Source organism: Salvelinus fontinalis, unplaced genomic scaffold (genome assembly GCF_029448725.1).
Source record: "Salvelinus fontinalis isolate EN_2023a unplaced genomic scaffold, ASM2944872v1 scaffold_0009, whole genome shotgun sequence".
In the NCBI taxonomy this organism is placed as follows: domain Eukaryota; kingdom Metazoa; phylum Chordata; class Actinopteri; order Salmoniformes; family Salmonidae; genus Salvelinus; species Salvelinus fontinalis.
Window position 1 is genome coordinate 1,094,723 of NW_026600218.1, and position 19,556 is coordinate 1,114,278.

General features: G+C 43.7%; 1 protein-coding gene across 1 annotated transcript in view; it reads right to left on the reverse strand.

Moving 5' to 3' along the window:
- The window catches only part of LOC129842050 (uncharacterized), a 136,218-nt gene that overhangs the window by 15,187 nt on the left and 101,475 nt on the right, over positions 1–19,556 (reverse strand). The window contains exon 2 of the mRNA XM_055910427.1: positions 828–977. Within this exon, the coding sequence (XP_055766402.1) occupies positions 828–977 (150 nt within the window). The remainder of the gene's footprint in view (positions 1–827; positions 978–19,556) is intronic.

The window sequence follows — 19,556 nt, forward strand, 5'->3', positions numbered from 1 at the left end:
TTGAAATTCTATATCAAGGCCTGAAAATGGTTGCCTAGCAATGATCAACAAACATTTTGACAGAGGATGAAGAATTTTGTAAAGAATAAATGTGTAAATATTGTACAATCCAGGTGTGGAAAGCTCTTAGAGACTTACCCAGTAAGACTCACAGCTGTAATCACTACCAAAGGTGCTTCTACCATGAATTAACTTAGGGGTGTGAATACCTTTGTAAAATTGGACCACTGTATAGTGTATACAGGACCGTTTATAAAGGGTTACAGTCATTGACCACTGTACAGTAAATACAGGACCCTTTATTAAGGGTTACAGTCATTGACCACTGTATAGTGTATACAGGACCGTTTATAAAGGGTTACAGTCATTGGCCACTGTATAGTAAATACAGGCCCGTTTATAAATGGTTACAGTCATTGACCACTGTATAGTAAATACAGGCCCGTTTATAAATGGTTACAGTCATTGACCACTGTATAGTGTATGCAGGACCCTTCATAAAGGGTTACAGCCATTGACCACTGTATAGTGTATACAGGACCCTTCATAAAGGGTTACAGTCATTGACCACTGTATAGTGTATACAGGACCCTTCATAAAGGGTTACAGCCATTGTTTGTCTTGTGCCATTGCTACCTACTATGTCCCATTTTTTTTTTAACAAATGTGTCTCAGTCACACAATGTTTACCCATTTGTCTAGTCAATGAACAATTCAATTTTGTGTACAAAAGTTGAACAAAAGATTAAACAATATTTAAGGTAGAATACAATGCGTTACAAGTGTGTGTGTGCGCGTGCGTGTGTGTGTGTTCACAGGTCCATTACCTGTTTGTGAGCATGGTCATAGGAGTTAACGTGGTTGTCAAACTCCTGGTGCTTGTAGTACTGCTTGTCACACAGATCACAGTAGAAGTTGGCCTTCGGGTCCTCCAAGGCTTTGGCCGTGGTCGTCGTCCTCTCCTTTTCCGCGTAGTCCTGGAGGAAACAATAAGGACAACAACCACCTCTGTCAGAGAGGGAATCTAATTCTATCTCAGCTCAGTGTCAGAGAGGGAATCTAATTCTATCTCAGCTCAGTGTCAGAGAGGGAATCAAATTCTATCTCAGCTCAGTGTCAGAGAGGGAATCCAATTCTATCTCAGCTCAGTGTCAGAGAGGGAATCCAATTCTATCTCAGCTCAGTGTCAGAGAGGGAATCCAATTCTATCTCAGCTCAGTGTCAGAGAGGGAATCTAATTCTATCTCAGCTCAGTGTCAGAGAGGGAATCTAATTCTATCTCAGCTCAGTGTCAGAGAGGGAATCTAATTCTATCTCAGCTCAGTGTCAGAGAGGGAATCAAATTCTATCTCAGCTCAGTGTCAGAGAGGGAATCAAATTCTATCTCAGCTCAGTGTCAGAGAGGGAATCTAATTCTATCTCAGCTCAGTGTCAGAGAGGGAATCTAATTCTATCTCAGCTCAGCAAAACTGGTTGAAATTAAATCCTTACAATTGGATAATAACCAGAAGATAGTAATGACATTATACTGTGTGGCAGTGATGTCCCTATAGAATACATTATACTCTGTGGCAGTGATGTCTCTATAGAATACATTATACTCTGTGGCAGTGATGTCCCTATAGAATACATTATACTCTGTGGCAGTGATGTCCCTATAGAATACATTATACTCTGTGGCAGTGATGTCCCTATAGAATACATTATACTGTATGGCAGCGATGTCCCTATAGAATACATTATACTGTGTGGCAGTGATGTCCCTATAGAATACATTATACTCTGTGGCAGTGATTTCCCGATAGAATATATTATACTGTGTGGCAGTGATGTCCCTATAGAATACATTATACTGTGTGGCAGTGATGTCCCTATAGAATATATTATACTCACGGTTGACAACCTTTTTCTTACATTCTATATGAATAAACTACAATAAAAAACAATTCTGCCCGTTAATTTGAGATGCATCGCAAGGTTAAAGTGTTGATACGTGTGTCCGTGCTTGGTGTTGACCTTGGTTTTCTGACAACGTTATTCTACGTTAGTCTACGCTGGGGGTATACTATTTACCCTCAGATTTAATAACAGACACGTTGTTCACGGCATCTTGATTTATATGTTCATAATTTGCAATTTTTTGCAAAGCGGGATGTTTTGTAGTAGCTGTAGCGCCTTTCAATATAATGCTCTTTGAAAACCCAATTAATCTGTTTCACCTGGATCCCAATTTTCTCCTTTTGATATTTGGTATTAAATATTGATTTTCAGCAAAACGGAGATGAGGGTAGTTTCACTGGGGGGGGCATATCATATTTGAAATCGAATTTATTCAAAAGTGGCAATCTGCAGTGGTTACATCTATATTTGGACTTATAAATAATGATATGAACCCATTGATTCTTGAAAAATATAACCTATAGATGCCTTATGAGCTTAGTTCAACTGTCGCACCCTCATCACAAACCCAAAATAGAAGCTTGTTTCACTCTGTTTGTAAACAAAGTACATTTAAACAAACACTGTATAGCCTCAAAACATGATTAAAACTATAACTTTGAAATCATGGCCGGTCAATCCTTGCATCCATAGCTCTAGTCTATGAATCTGAGAGTAGCTACATTCTCCAGGCTCGTCCCTGAGATTATTACCAAAGCAGTGGCAGGGATTACACTTTGTTATTGTTTCAATTTGCGGATTGCCACTTTAATGCTTAGGATATATGGGAAACGTGTACATTCAATGCTCTGTTGGATAAAGAGAAAACTTCCAATTCCCAAAAGGTCTCATGTTCAAACATCCCAGAGGCTAGAGAAGAAGAAAGTAACATCATTCATGCTTTGAATCTATTTACACTGTAACTCATCCTTTAGTGCTGACATGAAAACCACGACCACAATGAAGCCCTGGACAGATCCTCCTGTAAGGTGAAATCACAACGTCAACAAATATAAAGTAATAGCCAAAAATACCCAGCGGACAATAGACCTTCTCATGATTTTAGTTTCTAAAACGTAATTCAATGGTTTGCATTTTCACACTGGCATAAGATTAGACTTCAAACAAGCTATAGTTGAACCCTGAGATGAACTTTCATCGATGTTTAAAACGCTATATAGTGCACTACTTTCGACCTGAGCCTTATGGGTTCCTACACGGTTAATAGGGTGCCGTATCAGACGCACCCCTGGTGTTCAGGTTAAACCCTCTGTTTATAAAATATTGAGTCATCTGTCCATTGGCAGATGGTTCTATACCCGTCAATCATTTCAGGAGGCTTAGTGGTTCTATACCTGTCAATCAGTTCAGGAGGCTTAGTGGTTCTATACCCGTCAATCATTTCAGGAGGCTTAGTGGTTCTATACCCGTCAATCAGTTCAGGAGGCTTAATGGTTCTATACCCGTCAATCAGTTCAGGAGGCTTAGTGGTTCTATACCCGTCACTCAGTTCAGGATGCTTAGTGGTTCTATACCCGTCAATCATCTCAGGATGCTTAGTGGTTCTATACCCGTCAATCAGTTCAGGAGGCTTAGTGGTTCTATACCCGTCAATCAGTTCAGGAGGCTTAGTGGTTCTTTACCCGTCAATCAGTTCAGGAGGCTTAGTGGTTATTTTTTTCCTCAATGAGTGCAGGATCCAAAGTGGCTCAAATTGCTGTACAATAATATTGTCATTAATGGGGAGAGAACCCACTCAGGCCATTGTGTGGGGTCAGTCCCGACATGGACCTCACCACTTTACGCTGATATCACAGTCCATTACAGACCCAGAGAGGTGTAATGGTGTGTGTGTGTGTGTGTGTGTGTGTGTGTGTGTGTGTGTGTGTGTGTGTGTGTGTGTGTGTGTGTGTGTGTGTGTGTGTGTGTGTGTGCGTGTGTGTGTGTGCCTGCGTGTGTGTGTGTGCCTGCGTGTGTGTGTGTGCCTGCGTGTGTGTGTGTGCCTGCGTGTGTGTGTGTGCCTGCGTGTGTGTGTGCCTGCGTGTGTGTGTGTGCCTGCGTGTGTGCCTGCGTGTGTGTGTGTGCCTGCGTGTGTGTGCGTGCCTGCGTGTGTGTGTGTCTGCGTGCCTGCGTGTGCGTGTGTCTGCGTGCGTGTCTGCGTGCCTGTGCGTGCGTGTCTGCGTGCCTGTGCGTGCGTGTCTGCGTGCCTGTGCGTGCGTGTCTGCGTGCCTGTGCGTGTGTGTCTGCGTGCCTGTGCGTGTGTGTGTCTGCGTGCGTGTGTGTGTGTGTGTGTGTGTGTCTGCGTGCCTGTGTCAAGTGTTCAGATGAGCTGATGAGCTGTGAAAATGCCTTCTGTGCCTAAATATTATGGACTAAAACAAGTGATACTGATTGAAACCAGAAGCAACACACACTAATTCAACATCAACACAACTCATTATCAGCCCTTGCTAAGGTATACTGTGAATCTATAAACCAGACAATTGGTCTTAATACACAGGTGGTATTAAATGTGGAATGGGAATAAGCAATGCATCGAAGGTATTCGTAACAAGTAACCCTGAATATATGTGTTGATTCGTTAGTTTAGGACTGACCTGTATCAATGGTTCATTAGACTGGTGGATCCAAAGTTTCAAATGATGGTTTCAAATTTCAAGATTGGATCCAGGCAGCTTTGGGCTCTATAGTTTAATGATCATATATGCAATCGTATCTTACTCTCAAGAGCTCTAATTAATGGTCGCTTAATAGCATAAATTAAAAAAGTTTATATGAAAGATCAGAGAAATTAGTGGGGAAAGATCATTTTTTTATCTGATATGAAGTTTATGCAAGTTCAGAAAAGGGAGAGTCATCAGTAAATCTCTATCTGTATTAACCTCAATATACTGTACGTTTCTAACACGGGGGATCGGGGGGCGGGGGGGCGGGGAGCGAGGAGTGGGGGGCGGGGGGCGAGGGGCGGGGGGCGAGGAGCGGGGGGCGAGGAGCGGGGGGCGAGGGGCGGGGAGCGAGGGGCGTGGGCGAGGGGCAGGGGGCGAGGAGCGGGGGGCGAGGGGCGGGGGGCGAGGGGCGGGGGGGCGCGGGGGGGCAGAGCTTAGGCAATTAAACAAAAACAAAACATGGCGCAGAGGAAGTGGTGTGAAGCTGTGAAGTCATTTACACTGCAGATAGATGTCTTCACCGTTAGTGAACCAAGGCTCGGTGGGGTGCTGGGAGAGAGGCTAACCGTCTGAGCCGCTGTGCCACCGCTCTCCCCCTCTCTCGCTCTCCTACACCTCCCCTCCACCCAGTCACTCCGCAGAGCAATACCTCTACCCCTCTAAACCACCGAGACACGGTCCCCCTCCAACACCCCTCTTCACCCAGTCACTCCGCCGAGCAATACCTCTACCCCTCTAAACCACCGAGACACGGTCCCCCTCCAACACCTCCCCTCCACCCAGTCACTCCGCCGAGCAATACCTCTACCCCTCTAAACCACCGAGACACGGTCCCCCTCCAACACCTCCCCTCCACCCAGTCACTCCGCCGAGCAATACCTCTACCCCTCTAAACCACCGAGACACGGTCCCCCTCCAACACCTCCCCTCCACCCAGTCACTCCGCCGAGCAATACCTCTACCCCTCTAAACCACCGAGACACGGTCCCCCTCCAACACCTCCCCTCCACCCAGTCACTCCGCCGAGCAATACCTCTACCCCTCTAAACCACCGAGACACGGTCCCCCTCCAACACCTCCCCTCCACCCAGTCACTCCGCCGAGCAATACCTCTACTCCTCTAAACCACCGAGACCCGGTCCCCCTCCAACACCCCTCTTCACCCAGTCACCCAGCTGAGCTACACTGAGACACGGTCCCCCTCCAACACCCCTCTTCACCCAGTCACCCAGCTGAGCTACGCTGAGACACAGTCCCCCTCCACCAGATACTAAATTACAAAACACAGGGGGTCTGGACTCTCAAGGGTATTCAGGCTACTTTTGAAGCAGGAAAGGAGAACATAGCTATACAGAACATAAAGTGAACAAAAATATGAGCGCAAAATGAAAAGTTTTGGTCCCATGTTTCATGAGATTAAATAAAAGATCCCAGAAATTTTACATATAGACAAAAAGCATATTTCTCTCAAATGTTGTGCACATAATTGTTTACATCCATATGAGTGAGCATTTCTCCTTTGCCAAGATAATCCATCCACCTGACAGGTGTGGCATATCAAGAAGCTGATCATTACACAGGTGCACCTTGTGCTGGGGACAATAAAAGGCCACTCTAAAATGTGCAGTTTTGTCACACAACACAATGCCACAGATGTCTCAGGTTTTGAGGGAGTGTGCAATTGGCATGCTGACTGCAGGAATGTCCACTAGAGCTGTTGCCAGAGAATGTAATCTTTAATTTTTCTACCATAAGCCGCTCCAACGTCGTTTTAGAGAATTTGTTTAGAGTATGTCCAACGGGCCTCACAGCTACAGAACACGTGTAACCACGCCAGACCAGGACCTCCACATCCGTCTTCTTCACCTGCTGGATCGTCTGAGCTGTTGAAACTGTTGGTTTGCACAACCAAAGTATTTATGCAGAAACTATCAGAAACCGACTCATGTAAGCTTATCTGTGTGCTCGTCATCCTCACCAGGGTCTTTACCTGACTGCATTTTGGCATCTTAACCAACTTCAGTGGACAAATGCTCTCCTTCGATGGCCACTGGCACGCTGGATAAGTGTGCTCTTCATGGATGAGTCCCGATTTTAACTGTACCGGGCAGATGGCAGACAATGTGTATGGCGTTGGCTGTGCGAGCGGTTTGCTGACGTCAATGTTGTGAACAGAGTGCGCCATGGTGGAGGTGGGGTTATGGTATGGGCAGGCATAAGCTACTGAAAACCAACACAATTGCATTTTATCAATGGCAATTTGAATGTACAGAGATACAATGATAAGATCCTGAGGCCCATTGTCATGCCATTTATCCGACGCCATCACTCACGTTTCAGCATGATAAGGCACGGCCACATGTCTCAAGGATCTGTACACAATTTCTGGAAGCTGAAAATGCCCCAGATCTTCCATGGCCTGCATACTCACCGGACATGACACACATTGAGCATGTGTGGGGTGCTCTGGATTGACGTGTACGACAACGTGTTCCAGTTACCGCCAACAACAAGCAACTTCGCACAGTCATTGAAGAGGAGTGGGACAACATTCCACAGGCCACAATCAACAGCCTGATCAACTCAGGTATCTGTAACAAACAGATGCATATCTGTATTCTCAGTCATATGAAAAGAATAGGATAGAGCCTAATGAATTTATATCGATTGAATGATTTCGTCCACGACAGTCGTCTGGTTTGTTCAGTGTAGGAACGTCCACGACAGTCGTCTGGTTTGTTCAGTGTAGAATGTCCACCAGAGTCATCTGGTTTGTTCAGTGTAGAAACGTCCACCAGAGTCGTCTGGTTTGTTCAGTGTAGAAACGTCCACCAGAGTCGTCTGGTTTGTTCAGTGTAGGAACGTCCACCAGAGTCATCTGGTTTGTTCAGTGTAGAACGTCCACCAGAGTCGTCTGGTTTGTTCAGTGTAGAACGTCCACCACAGTCGTCTGGTTTGTTCAGTGTAGAAACGTCCACCAGAGTCGTCTGGTTTGTTCAGTGTAGGAACGTCCACCAGAGTCGTCTGGTTTGTTCAGTGTAGGAACGTCCACCAGAGTCATCTGCTTTGTTCAGTGTAGAAACGTCCACCAGAGTCGTCTGGTTTGTTCAGTGTAGAACGTCCACCAGAGCCGTCTGGTTTGTTCAGTGTAGAACGTCCACCAGAGTCATCTGGTAGCAACTCTATTCACACTTTCTCTGCAGCGAGAAAAGAACACGTAACTATACTACAGTGGTCTGGTAGTCGTTTAGCGTTGTCTGTCAGTCTCTCTCTCTCTCTCTACGCAACACAAGCTAGGCTAACCAACACCACATGATTTTCCCTCTGCAGAGGCTAATGCTAATACACAGGTTTGTCCCCTTGCAGAGCGCCTTAACTAACCCAAAGGTTTTCCTCCCTCTGCAGAGGCTAATGCTAATACAAAGGTGTGTCGCTTTGCGGAGCGCTATAGCTAACCCATAGGTTTTTCCCTCTGCAGAGGCTAATGCTAATACAAAGGTTTGTCTCTTTGCGGAGCGCTATAGCTAACCCATAGTTTTCTCCCTCTGCATAGGCTAATGCTAATACAAAGGTTTGTCTCTTTGCGGAACGCTATAGCTAACCCATAGTTTTCTCCCTCTGCAGAGGCTAATGCTAATAAAAAGGTTTGTCCCCTTGCAGAGCGCCTTAACTAACCCAAAGGTTTTCCTCCCTCTGCAGAGGCTAATGCTAATACAAAGGTGTGTCGCTTTGCGGAGCGCTATAGCTAACCCATAGGTTTTTCCCTCTGCAGAGGCTAATGCTAATACAAAGGTTTGTCTCTTTGCGGAGCGCTATAGCTAACCCATAGTTTTCTCCCTCTGCATAGGCTAATGCTAATACAAAGGTTTGTCTCTTTGCGGAACGCTATAGCTAACCCATAGTTTTCTCCCTCTGCAGAGGCTAATGCTAATAAAAAGGTTTGTCTCTTTGCGGAGCGCTATAGCTAACCCATAGTTTTCTCCCTCTGCATAGGCTAATGCTAATACAAAGGTTTGTCTCTTTGCGGAACGCTATAGCTAACCCATATGTTTCTCCCTTTATAGAGCGCAATAGCTAACGCTACCCATAGGTTTGTCCCTCTGCAGAGGCTAATGCTAATACAAAGGTTGGTCTCTTTGCGGAGCGCTATAGCTAACCCATAGGTTTGTCCCTCTGCAGAGGCAATGCTAATACAAAGGTTTGTCCCTCTGCAGAGGCTAATGCTAATACAAAGGTTTCTCCCTCTGCAGAGGCTAATGCTAACCCACAGGACAATGCAGAGCTCCAGCCCCTCTCTCCCTGTGCGAGAAGTGTATTATTATCAATCAAGGTAACTGTGTTATTCCCCTGGGCTAGGAGTACAGAGAGGCCCCGAACATGGACTATTAGACTACAATGACACGTAATCTCACTGTTTAACCCCATCTCATTGACTAAAGCTGAGGCCACGTGAAAATGAAAATGTTTAGTGAACCGTTTTATGAGGGGAAACATTTTGCCGATTTTCTTTAATTTAGAATGAAATTAGAACTTCAAAAGACAGAGTATTTATAAAGCAGAGGACTATGGTATGTCTTTATTAAAACACATCCAAACAGAAGACCACCCTGCATACCACTACTGGCTTGCTTCTGAAGCTAAGCAGGGTTGGTCCTGGTCAGGCCCTGGATGGGAAACCAGATGCTGCTGGAAGTGGTGTTGGAGGGCCAGTAGGAGGCACTCTTCCTCTGGTCTAAAAACTAGTTCCCAATGCCCCAGGGCAGTGATTGGGGACACTGCCCTGTGTAGGGTGCCGTCTTTCGGATGGGACGTTAAAAGGGTGTCCTGACTCTCTGAGGTCATTAAAGATCCCATGGCACTTATCGTAAGAGTAGGGGTGTTAACCCCGGTGTCCTGGCTAAATTCCCAATCTGGCCCTCAAACCATCATGGTCACCTAATAATCCCCAGTTTACAATTGGCTCATTCATCCCCCCTCCTCTCCCCTGTAACTATTCCCCAGGTCGTTGCTGCAAATGAGAACGTGTTCTCAGTCAACTTACCTGGTAAAATAACGGTAAAATAAATAAAAAGAAGTGGCACTCAGGGCCTATAGACTGGAGTTGTATAGTTAACACTATAGGAAGAATACACTTTACAGGAGCAACTCTGCATGAAACATGAAGGATACAACTAGCTCTTAGAGGAAGTAGGCCTACTGTGAGTAAGATGACACTATATAGGAACAGCTCTTAGAGGAAGTAGGCCTACTGTGAGTAAGATGACACTATATAGGAACAGCTCTTAGAGGAAGTAGGCCTACTGTGAGTAAGATGACACTATACAGGAACAACTCTTAGAGGAAGTAGGCCTACTCTGAGTAAGATGACACTATACAGGAACAACTCTTAGAGGAAGTAGGCCTACTCTGAGTAAGATGACACTATACAGGAACAACTCTTAGAGGAAGTAGGCCTACTGTGAGTAAGATGACACTATACAGGAACAACTCTTAGAGGAAGTAGGCCTACTGTGAGTAAGATGACACTATAGAGGAACAACTCTTAGAGGAAGTAGGCCTACTGCGAGTAAGATGACACTATACAGGAACAACTCTTAGAGGAAGTAGGCCTACTGTGAGTAAGATGACACTATACAGGAACAACTCTTAGAGGAACTTGGACTACTCTGAGTAAGATGACACTATACAGGAACAACTCTTAGAGGAAGTAGGCCTACTGTGAGTAAGATGACACTATACAGGAACAACTCTTAGAGGAAGTAGGCCTACTGTGAGTAAGATGACACTATAGTTGCATCTATACATTGATCGTCACTCACATCTTTTCACTGATTGTGATGGGTGACCTCATCGCAACAGACGATACGAGACAGATGGCATAGATTTGCTTTCAAAATCCACCTGTGTTTGGATTGATGTTGTTCCACAGAAAGGGTGGGGATTCAAAACATAATTGATCCTAAGAGGCCAGAGGTTGACAACCATGAGCCACAATATTATCAACAACATGAAGATATTATGAAAACGAATAAAGATCTATATAGTTCCTATTAATTCACTGTTAATATTTCTAGAACCCTTCAAAACTACATATTCAAAAATTTTTATGGAATTTCTCTCTAAACTATTATACTTTCAGAGAAGCTTGCATAATATAGCAGAAAATAGATAACTGAAATGATTAGCTTTGCAAATTGTATTCAGAAAATACTATTGTAAATTCATGTATGCTCTCCATCTCTTTGGTAAAAGTGCCCACAGGGATTTGAGTGGAGAACTCCACTATTAAAACACCTTAAGAGATATTCCATTGCTAATCCACATGTAGACCAGGGAAAAGATCATCGAGGACAACAACCACCCGATCCATGGCCTGTTCACCCCGCTATCATCCAGAAGGCCAGGTCATTACAGGTGCATCAACGCTGGGACCGAGAGACTGAAAAACAGCTTCTATCTCAGGGCCATCAGACTGTTAAATAGCCATCACTAGCACATTAGAGGCTGCTGCGCTATATATATACATAGACTTGAAATCATTGGCCACTTTAATAAATTGAACACTAGTCACTTTAATAATGTGTACATATCTTACATTACTCATCTTATATGTACATATTCTATACTATTCTACTGTATCAGTCTATGCTGCTCTGGCATTGCTCGTCCATATATTTATATATTCTTCATTACATTCCTTTACTTAGATGTGTGTGTGTTGGGTATATGTTGTGATATTGTTAGTTAGTACTTATTACAGCACAGTTGGAGCTAGAAACACAAGCAATTTGCTACACCCGCAATAACATCTGCCCAACACAGGTATAAATAAAATGTATTCAAATGTCATTTGATTTGAACCTAGAAGAAAGATCTCCTTAGTTCCAAGTGTTTTCATTACCTCTCAAACAGTCCTGAGAAATGTTTCCTTAATATTTCCATTAACTTGTGCAGTGATTTTTTTTTTTTTTATGTTGACATTTAAAAAATGGATTCAACAATTACCTGCTGCAATGCATTTCCATGGAACTGTCTTGCATTGATAAAAAAAACAGCTGAATGTAATGACGTCATAATCTAAAAAGATTAAACATTCCGCAAAAAAAACCTAGTGTTAAATATCCATTTAGAAAAATTGTTCATTAAATAAATTGGTGACAGCCTGTATACCCTCCCACCTTTTTCATGTCTCAGGTAGCCCGCAAATGCCAGCATGGGGATAGAACGCAAAAAAAATCATAATATTTGAGTCATAATTCTCAAACGCTAACGTATCGCCAAAGGTCCGTTCCCGTTTCCGTGGGGGAAACTTGCACTCCTTGAAGATCTTTATATAATTGGATGGTGAAACTTACATCCAGCCAACCAGAAAAGCAATGTGAAGAAATTCAGGCATTCTTGAAAGTCAGGACAATCCTTGTCCTGTAAATATATATTTTTACCTTTTTAAATAGGTAGATTTAGCAAGTAGTAGGCGTTTAAAATGAAGTACAGAGTGGAGTTTTGACGACATCCCCTGCACCCCGTACTTTCAAAATGATTTGGCAATCAGTTTCCATCATAATTTGTCGCAAATAAGACCCTTTTTAAACAGAGGTGATGTAGATGGTCAGAATATTTCACCTACGGCTGACGTTTCCAGTGTTTGTATTTTTTTTTTTTTTTTTTTGCCACATTGGTTTTGTCGAATAATCCTGGGTCAATGGAAACCTGCCTAGTGACTCAAAACAGTCTGCGACTTGACTGGTACTGTAATACATCAAATAGCATTTAAAGTCTGGAGTTTCCACAAAGCTCCTTGGATCTGGATCCTCAGAGGCCTATCTGATCTAACTACATCAAGACGTTTCTCATCAGGAGTTACCAGTCATACAGACTGCATAATATGAAAGGTTACGTATTACAACAAACTTGGAAGCTATATTGTTTCCTTGAACAACAATACCCCTATGTACTACCGGTCAAAGGTTTTAGGACACCTACTCATTCAAGGGTTTTTCTTTATTTTTACTATTTTGCACATTGTAGAATAATAGTGAAGACATCAAAACTATGACATAACACATATGGAATCATGTAGTAACCAAAAAGTGTTAAACAAATAAAAACATGATCCAACACACCTGCAGGCTGTGTCAGGGATATTTGACCAAGAAGGAGAGCGATGGAGTGCTGCATCAGATGACCTGGCCTACACAATCCCCCGAACTCAAACAGTCAGATTGCAGAGTGAAGGAAAAGCAGCCAACATATGCTCAGCATATGAGGTAACTCCGTCAATATCATTGCAAAAGCAATCCAGGTGGAGCTGGTTGAGAGAATACCAAGAGTGAGCAAAGCTGTCATCAAGAAAAAACAATGGTCATTTGAAGAATCTCAAATATAAAATATATTTAGATTTGTTTAACACTTACTACATAACAGTTACTACATAATTCCTTATGTGTTATTTCATAGTTTTTATGTCTTCACTATTATTCTACAATGTAGAAAATAGTTATAAATGAAGACAAAACATTGAATGGGTAGGTGTTCTAAAACGGTTGAACAGTGTAAAGGGTATTGCAGGTACAACATTATATACTGAGTCGAAATGCTCTTGAACAAATCCTCAAGGGGCATTTTGCTGTTGCACCTTGGTCTACAGATACAGAATGACACCTTGGACTACAGATTTAGAATGACACATTGAACTACACCTTTAGAATGACACCTTGGACTACAGATACAGAATGACACCTTGGTCTACAGATACAGAATGACACCTTGGACTACAGATACAGAATGACACCTTGGACTGTAGATACAGAATGACACCTTGGTCTACAGATACAGAATGACACCTTGGACTGTAGATACAGAATGACACCTTGGACTACAGATACAGAATGACACCTTGGTCTACAGATACAGAATGACACCTTGGACTACAGATACAGAATGACACCTTGGTCTACAGATTTAGAATGACACCTTGGACTACAGATATAGAATGACACCTTGGTCTACAGATTTAGAATGACACCTTGGACTACAGATATAGAATGACACCTTGGTCTACACCTTTAGAATGACACCTTGGTCTACAGATTTAGAATGACACATTGGACTACAGATACAGAATGACACCTTGGTCTACACCTTTAGAATGACACCTTGGTCTACAGATTTAGAATGACACATTGGACTACAGATACAGAATGACACCTTGGACTACAGATTTAGAATGACACCTTGGACTACAGATATAGAATCACACCTTGGACTACAGATACAGAATGACACCTTGGACTGTAGATACAGAATGACACCTTGGTCTACAGATACAGAATGACACCTTGGACTGTAGATACAGAATGACACCTTGGTCTACAGATATAGAATGTCACCTTGGACTACAGATTTAGAATGACACCTTGGACTACAGATACAGAATGACACCTTGGACTGTAGATACAGAATGACACCTTGGACTACAGATACAGAATGACACCTTGGACTGTAGATACAGAATGACACCTTGGACTACAGATACAGAATGACACCTTGGACTACAGATACAGAATGACACCTTGGTCTACAGCTTTAGAATGACAAACTGGCTGATACTACCTTAATGATGACATGTTATTCCTGACAAAATGCTGGAAGGGGAATGGAGCGGTTCGATGCTGAGTTCAACATTTTGGCTGTCACCGTTAATTGTACAGCTTCTCCTTCAACGTCGGAGCCGTTGCCTTTAAATTGCTAAGATACAGAGAATCCATCTACAGTTATTGACTGGAGACTAGTTGTTCCTTCTAAAGGGCAAGAGATGAGGTGAAGCATGTGTCTGCTCCTCCTCCACGCTGCTGACAATCACTATCAAGCCCTGATTGCAAAACAACCGTTACTTGATAGAATGTAACAGGGTGCATTTTACTGGTCTCCTAACTGTGTACATCTACCACCTAGGAAACCATAGGCCCATGAGTAGTATGCGGTCTGAACTAATATCTCAGTAAAAAGAAATACAATCATCATAGCATCTTATTAATGCTTCATCGCGTCATCAAGTATTGATACAGATAATCACTGAACCTCCTTCTGAGCTGCAGAGAGAGACTTAGTAGGAGATGCAATCAAAAAGAACTGGTGATTATCCTCCTTGGTTTTCCTAGCTTCTGAAGTGTAACGAGATATCGTGCTTTGTTAACATCCTTGATTGCAGTAATTATGGATATCAGGATAATTAGCAATAGACTTTTGTTGAAAAGTCAGTTTTTTTTACACTGGGAAAACAACAACTTCTCCATGATATAGAGCTTGACATTTATTCAGTGTGACACAAAAAAAAAAAAAGATTTCAAAACTGAGCTAAATGGATCTCTGTGCAATCGCTCTGTTCCACTCAAAATGAACACCTCTGGGTAAACCACCCAAGGACTCTCCAAGAACGTTTAAATCAGTTTTACCAAATTTCTATCAGCATTTTAAATGTGCAACTAGAGGAAAAAAAAAATCTCTAGACCAGCTTTACTCCACAAACAGTGACACGTGCAAAGCTCTCCCTCGCCCTCCATTTGGCAAATCTGACCATAACTCTATCCTGATTCCTGCTTACAAGCAAAAATTGAAGCAGGAAGCACCAGTGACTCGGTCTATAAAAAAGTGGTCAGATGAAGCAATGCTAAACTGCTGGACTGTTGTGCTATCAGAGACTGGAACGTCATCCCCACAGTGACCGTACGTACATACCCCAACCAGAAGCCATGGATTACAGGAAACATTCGCACTGAACTAAAGGGTAGAGCTGCAGCTTTCAAGGAGCGGGACTCTAACCCGGAAGCTTTTCAGAAATCCCGCTACGCCCTCCGACGAACCATCAAACAGGCAAAGAGTCGATACCGGACTAAGATTGAATTGTACTACACCGGCTACGACGCTCGTCGGATGTGGCAGGGCTTGCAAACTATTACAGACTACAATGGAAGAACAGCCGAGAGCTGCACAGTGACACAAGACTACCAGATGAGCTAATAACTTCTATGCTCGATTTGAGGCAATTAACACTGAAGCATGCATGAGAGCATCAGCTGTTCTGAACGACAGTGTGATCACGCTCTCCGCAGCCGATGTGAGTAAGACCTTTAAACAAGTTAACATTCACAAGGCCGCTGGTCCTGACGGATTACCAGAATGTGTACTCCGAGCATGCTCTGACCAACTGGCAAGTGTCTTCACTGACATTTTCAACCTCTCGCTGTCTGAGTATGGAATACCAACGTGTTTCAAGCAGACCACCATTGTCCCTGTGCCCAAGAACACTAAGGTAACCTGCCTAAATGACTACCAACCCGTAGCACTCACATCTGTAGCCATGAAGTGCTTTGAAAGACAGGTCATGGCTCACATCAACACCATTATCCCAGAAACCCTAAACCCACTCCAATTTGAATAACGCCCCAACAGATCCACAGATGATGCAATTTCTTTTGAACTCTACACTGCCCTTTCCCACCTGGACAAAAGGAACACCTACGTGAGAATGCTATTCATTGACTACTAAAATTGCAACACCATAGTGCCCTCAAAGCTCATCACAAAGCTAAGGACTCTGGGACTAAACACCTCCCTTTGCAACTGAATCCTGGAATTCCTGACGGGCCACCCCCAGGTGGTATGGTAGATAATAACACATCCACCATGCTGATCCTCAACACATGGGCCCCTCAGGGGTGCGTGCTCAGTCCCCTCCTGTACTCCCAGTTCACTCATGACTGCACGGTCAGGCACAACTCCAACACGAACATTAAGTTTGCCGATGACACGGTGGTTGGCCTGATCACCGACAATGATGAGACAGCCAATAGGGAGGGGGTCAGAGACCTGACCGTGTGGTGCAAGGACAACAACCTCTCCCTCAATGTGATCAAGACATAGGAGATGATTGTGGACTGCAGGAAAAGGAGGACCGAGCATGCCCCCATTCTCATCGACGGGGCTGTAGTGGAGCAGGTCGATTGCTTCAAGTTCCTTGGCGTCCACATCACCAACAAACTAACATGGTCCAAGCACACCAAGACAGTCATGAAGAGGGTAAGACAAAACCTATTCCCCCTCAAGAGACTGAAAAGATTTTGCATGGGTCCTCAGATCCTCAAAAGGTTCTACAGCTGCACCATCGAGAGCATCCTGACGGGTTGCATCACTGCCTGGTATGACTCCAGCCACCCTAGTCATAGACAGTTCTCTCTGCTACCACACGGCAAGCAGTACCGGAGTTCCAAGTCTTGGTCCAGGAGGCTTCTAATCAGCGTCTACCGCCAAGCCATAAGACTCCTGAACATCTAATCAAATGACTACCCAGACTATTTGCAGTGCCCCCTTCTACACTGCTACTACTCTCTGTTATTATCTATGCATATTCACTTTAATAACTCTACCTACATGTACATATTACCTCAATTATCTCAACACCGGTGCCCCCGCACATTGACTCTGTACCAGTACCCCCTATACATAGCCCCGCTACTGTTATTTACTGCTGCTCTTTAAATATTTGTTATTCTTACTTTTTTTTGTATTTTCGTAAAACTGCGTTGTTGGTAAAGTTAAGGGCTTGTAAGTAAGCATTTCACTGTAAGGTCTACACCTGTTGTGTTTGGCGCATGTGACAAAAACAATGTGTTTAGAATTTTTTCATTGTATTCTAATGGTTTTGTTACTGGGGGGTATCTGATGTAGCAGGAGACACTTCAGTCCACAGCCTCCCAGGTCTATCTGATGTAGCAGGAGAGACTTCAGTCCACAGCCTCCCAGGTCTATCTGATGTAGCAGGAGAGACTTCAGTCCACAGCCTCCCAGGTCTATCTGATGTAGCAGGAGACACTTCAGTCCACAGCCTCCCAGGTCTATCTGACGTAGCAGGAGACACTTCAGTCCACAGCCTCCCAGGTCTATCTGATGTAGCAGGAGACACTTCAGTCCACAGCCTCCCAGGTCTATCTGACGTAGCAGGAGAGACTTCAGTCCACAGCCTCCCAGGTCTATCTGATGTAGCAGGAGACACTTCAGTCCACAGCCTCCCAGGTCTATCTGATGTAGCAGGAGACACTTCAGTCCACAGCCTCCCAGGTCTAACTGATGTAGCAGGAGACACTTCAGTCCACAGTCTCCCAGGTCTAACTGAGAAACAAAGCTACTCCTTCTCTGTCTGTGTTAGTTGAATCAGAGACCTGGGCATCTCCTGGGTGTGACAGACAGACAGCGTTCTATAGCAGTATTGTAATTCACTTTCTTTCTCTGCTGGGGCTCTCTACTCGCTCTATTCTCTAGCCCTGGGCCTCAGCACTGAAGTGAGCAGCATCAAGTACACTGATCTGAATTAAGGGAGGGGTGAGGGGGGTGAATGGAGGAATCTCACACAGTCACAGCTATGCACAGGGCTCCATAATGTAATGCTTATGGATTTGGAGGCAGAGGAAAGAATAAAAAGAATGAATTTGCTTTTAAAAGACTGCTATTAGGAGCTCTTGACATGAAACCTTTATTTCCACACATGGTTAGCTAGGTTGTTACCTCTGCGTGAGGGAAGACAAAGAAAAGTCAGGAAGGAACATGAAGGATAAGGGAGGATTGAGAAGGGGAGAGAAGCATTAATGACAGGTATTCATTGGAGACGTGGCTTCTTCTGACAGCTGCTAATTTTCCTCCTGTTGCCCTTCCATTGTGAAGAGGGGGGCGACGTGACAATTATCATCTGCAATCAACTGAGTTTACGGAGAAAATAACATGATGATTTTTTCAATATGTAAGGAGAGAGAGAGAGAGAGAGAAAGAGAGAGAGAGATACAGAGAGATACAGAGAGAGAGAGATACAGAGGGAGAGATATACAGAGAGAGAGATACAGAGAAAGATACAGAGATACAGAGATACAGATATACAGAGATACAGAGAGAGAGAGAGAGCTACAGAGATACAGAGAGAGAGATACAGAGATACAGAGAGAGATACAGAGAGAGAGAGATAGATACAGAGAGAGAGAGATACAGAGAGAGAGAGATACAGAGAGAGAGAGAGAACGTGAGAGAGAGAGAGACAGAGAGAGAGAGAGAGAGAGAGAGACAGAGAGAGAGAACGTGAGAGAGAGAGAGACAGAGAGAGAGAGACAGAGAGAGAGAGACATGCAGAGAGAGAGACATACAGAGAGAGACAGAGAGAGAATGTGTGAGAGAGAGAGACATACAGAGAGAGAGAGAGAGAGAGAGAAATAGAGAGTGTTGAAAGTTGGTCAACTTATATCATAACAGTACCAAACAGCTAACGACGTAATCTACCGTACAAGAGGCCAACATTACACACTGATTTCATCTTCCCTTTTTAGAGATGCCATGTCATTAACCAGTTAAATGTAAATGTAATCTAAAATGTAATCTAAAATGTAATCCTGCTAAGTAATTATTCATGACAGGGCCATAAATACTAATTAGTAATACTGCATACTCCAAGTCAGGTTTCAATCTCACCTTTCTGCTAAAAATATTTGTTATAAATTGCTCATTTTTGGAGGACACACGCACAAGGACACATTTACAAAATATTAAAATATGAAATATTTGAAACGATGTATTTCTGTTGCAGCAAATCATACAGTTACCCAACTCTTTCACCAAGGCACCTGCATGTTCCTGGACATTTCTGGGGGGAATGGCCCTAGCCTTCACCCTCCGATCCAACAGGTCCCAGACGTGCTCAATGGGATTGAGATCCAGGCTCTTCTCTGGCCATGGCAGAACACTGACATTCCTGTCTTGCAGGAAATCACACACAGAACGAGCAGTATGGCTGGTGGCATTGTCATGCTGGAAGGTCATGTCAGGATGAGCCTGCAGGAAGGCTACCACAAGATGGAGGAGGATGTCTTCCCTGTAACGCACAGCGTTGAGATTGCCTACAATGATAACAAGCTC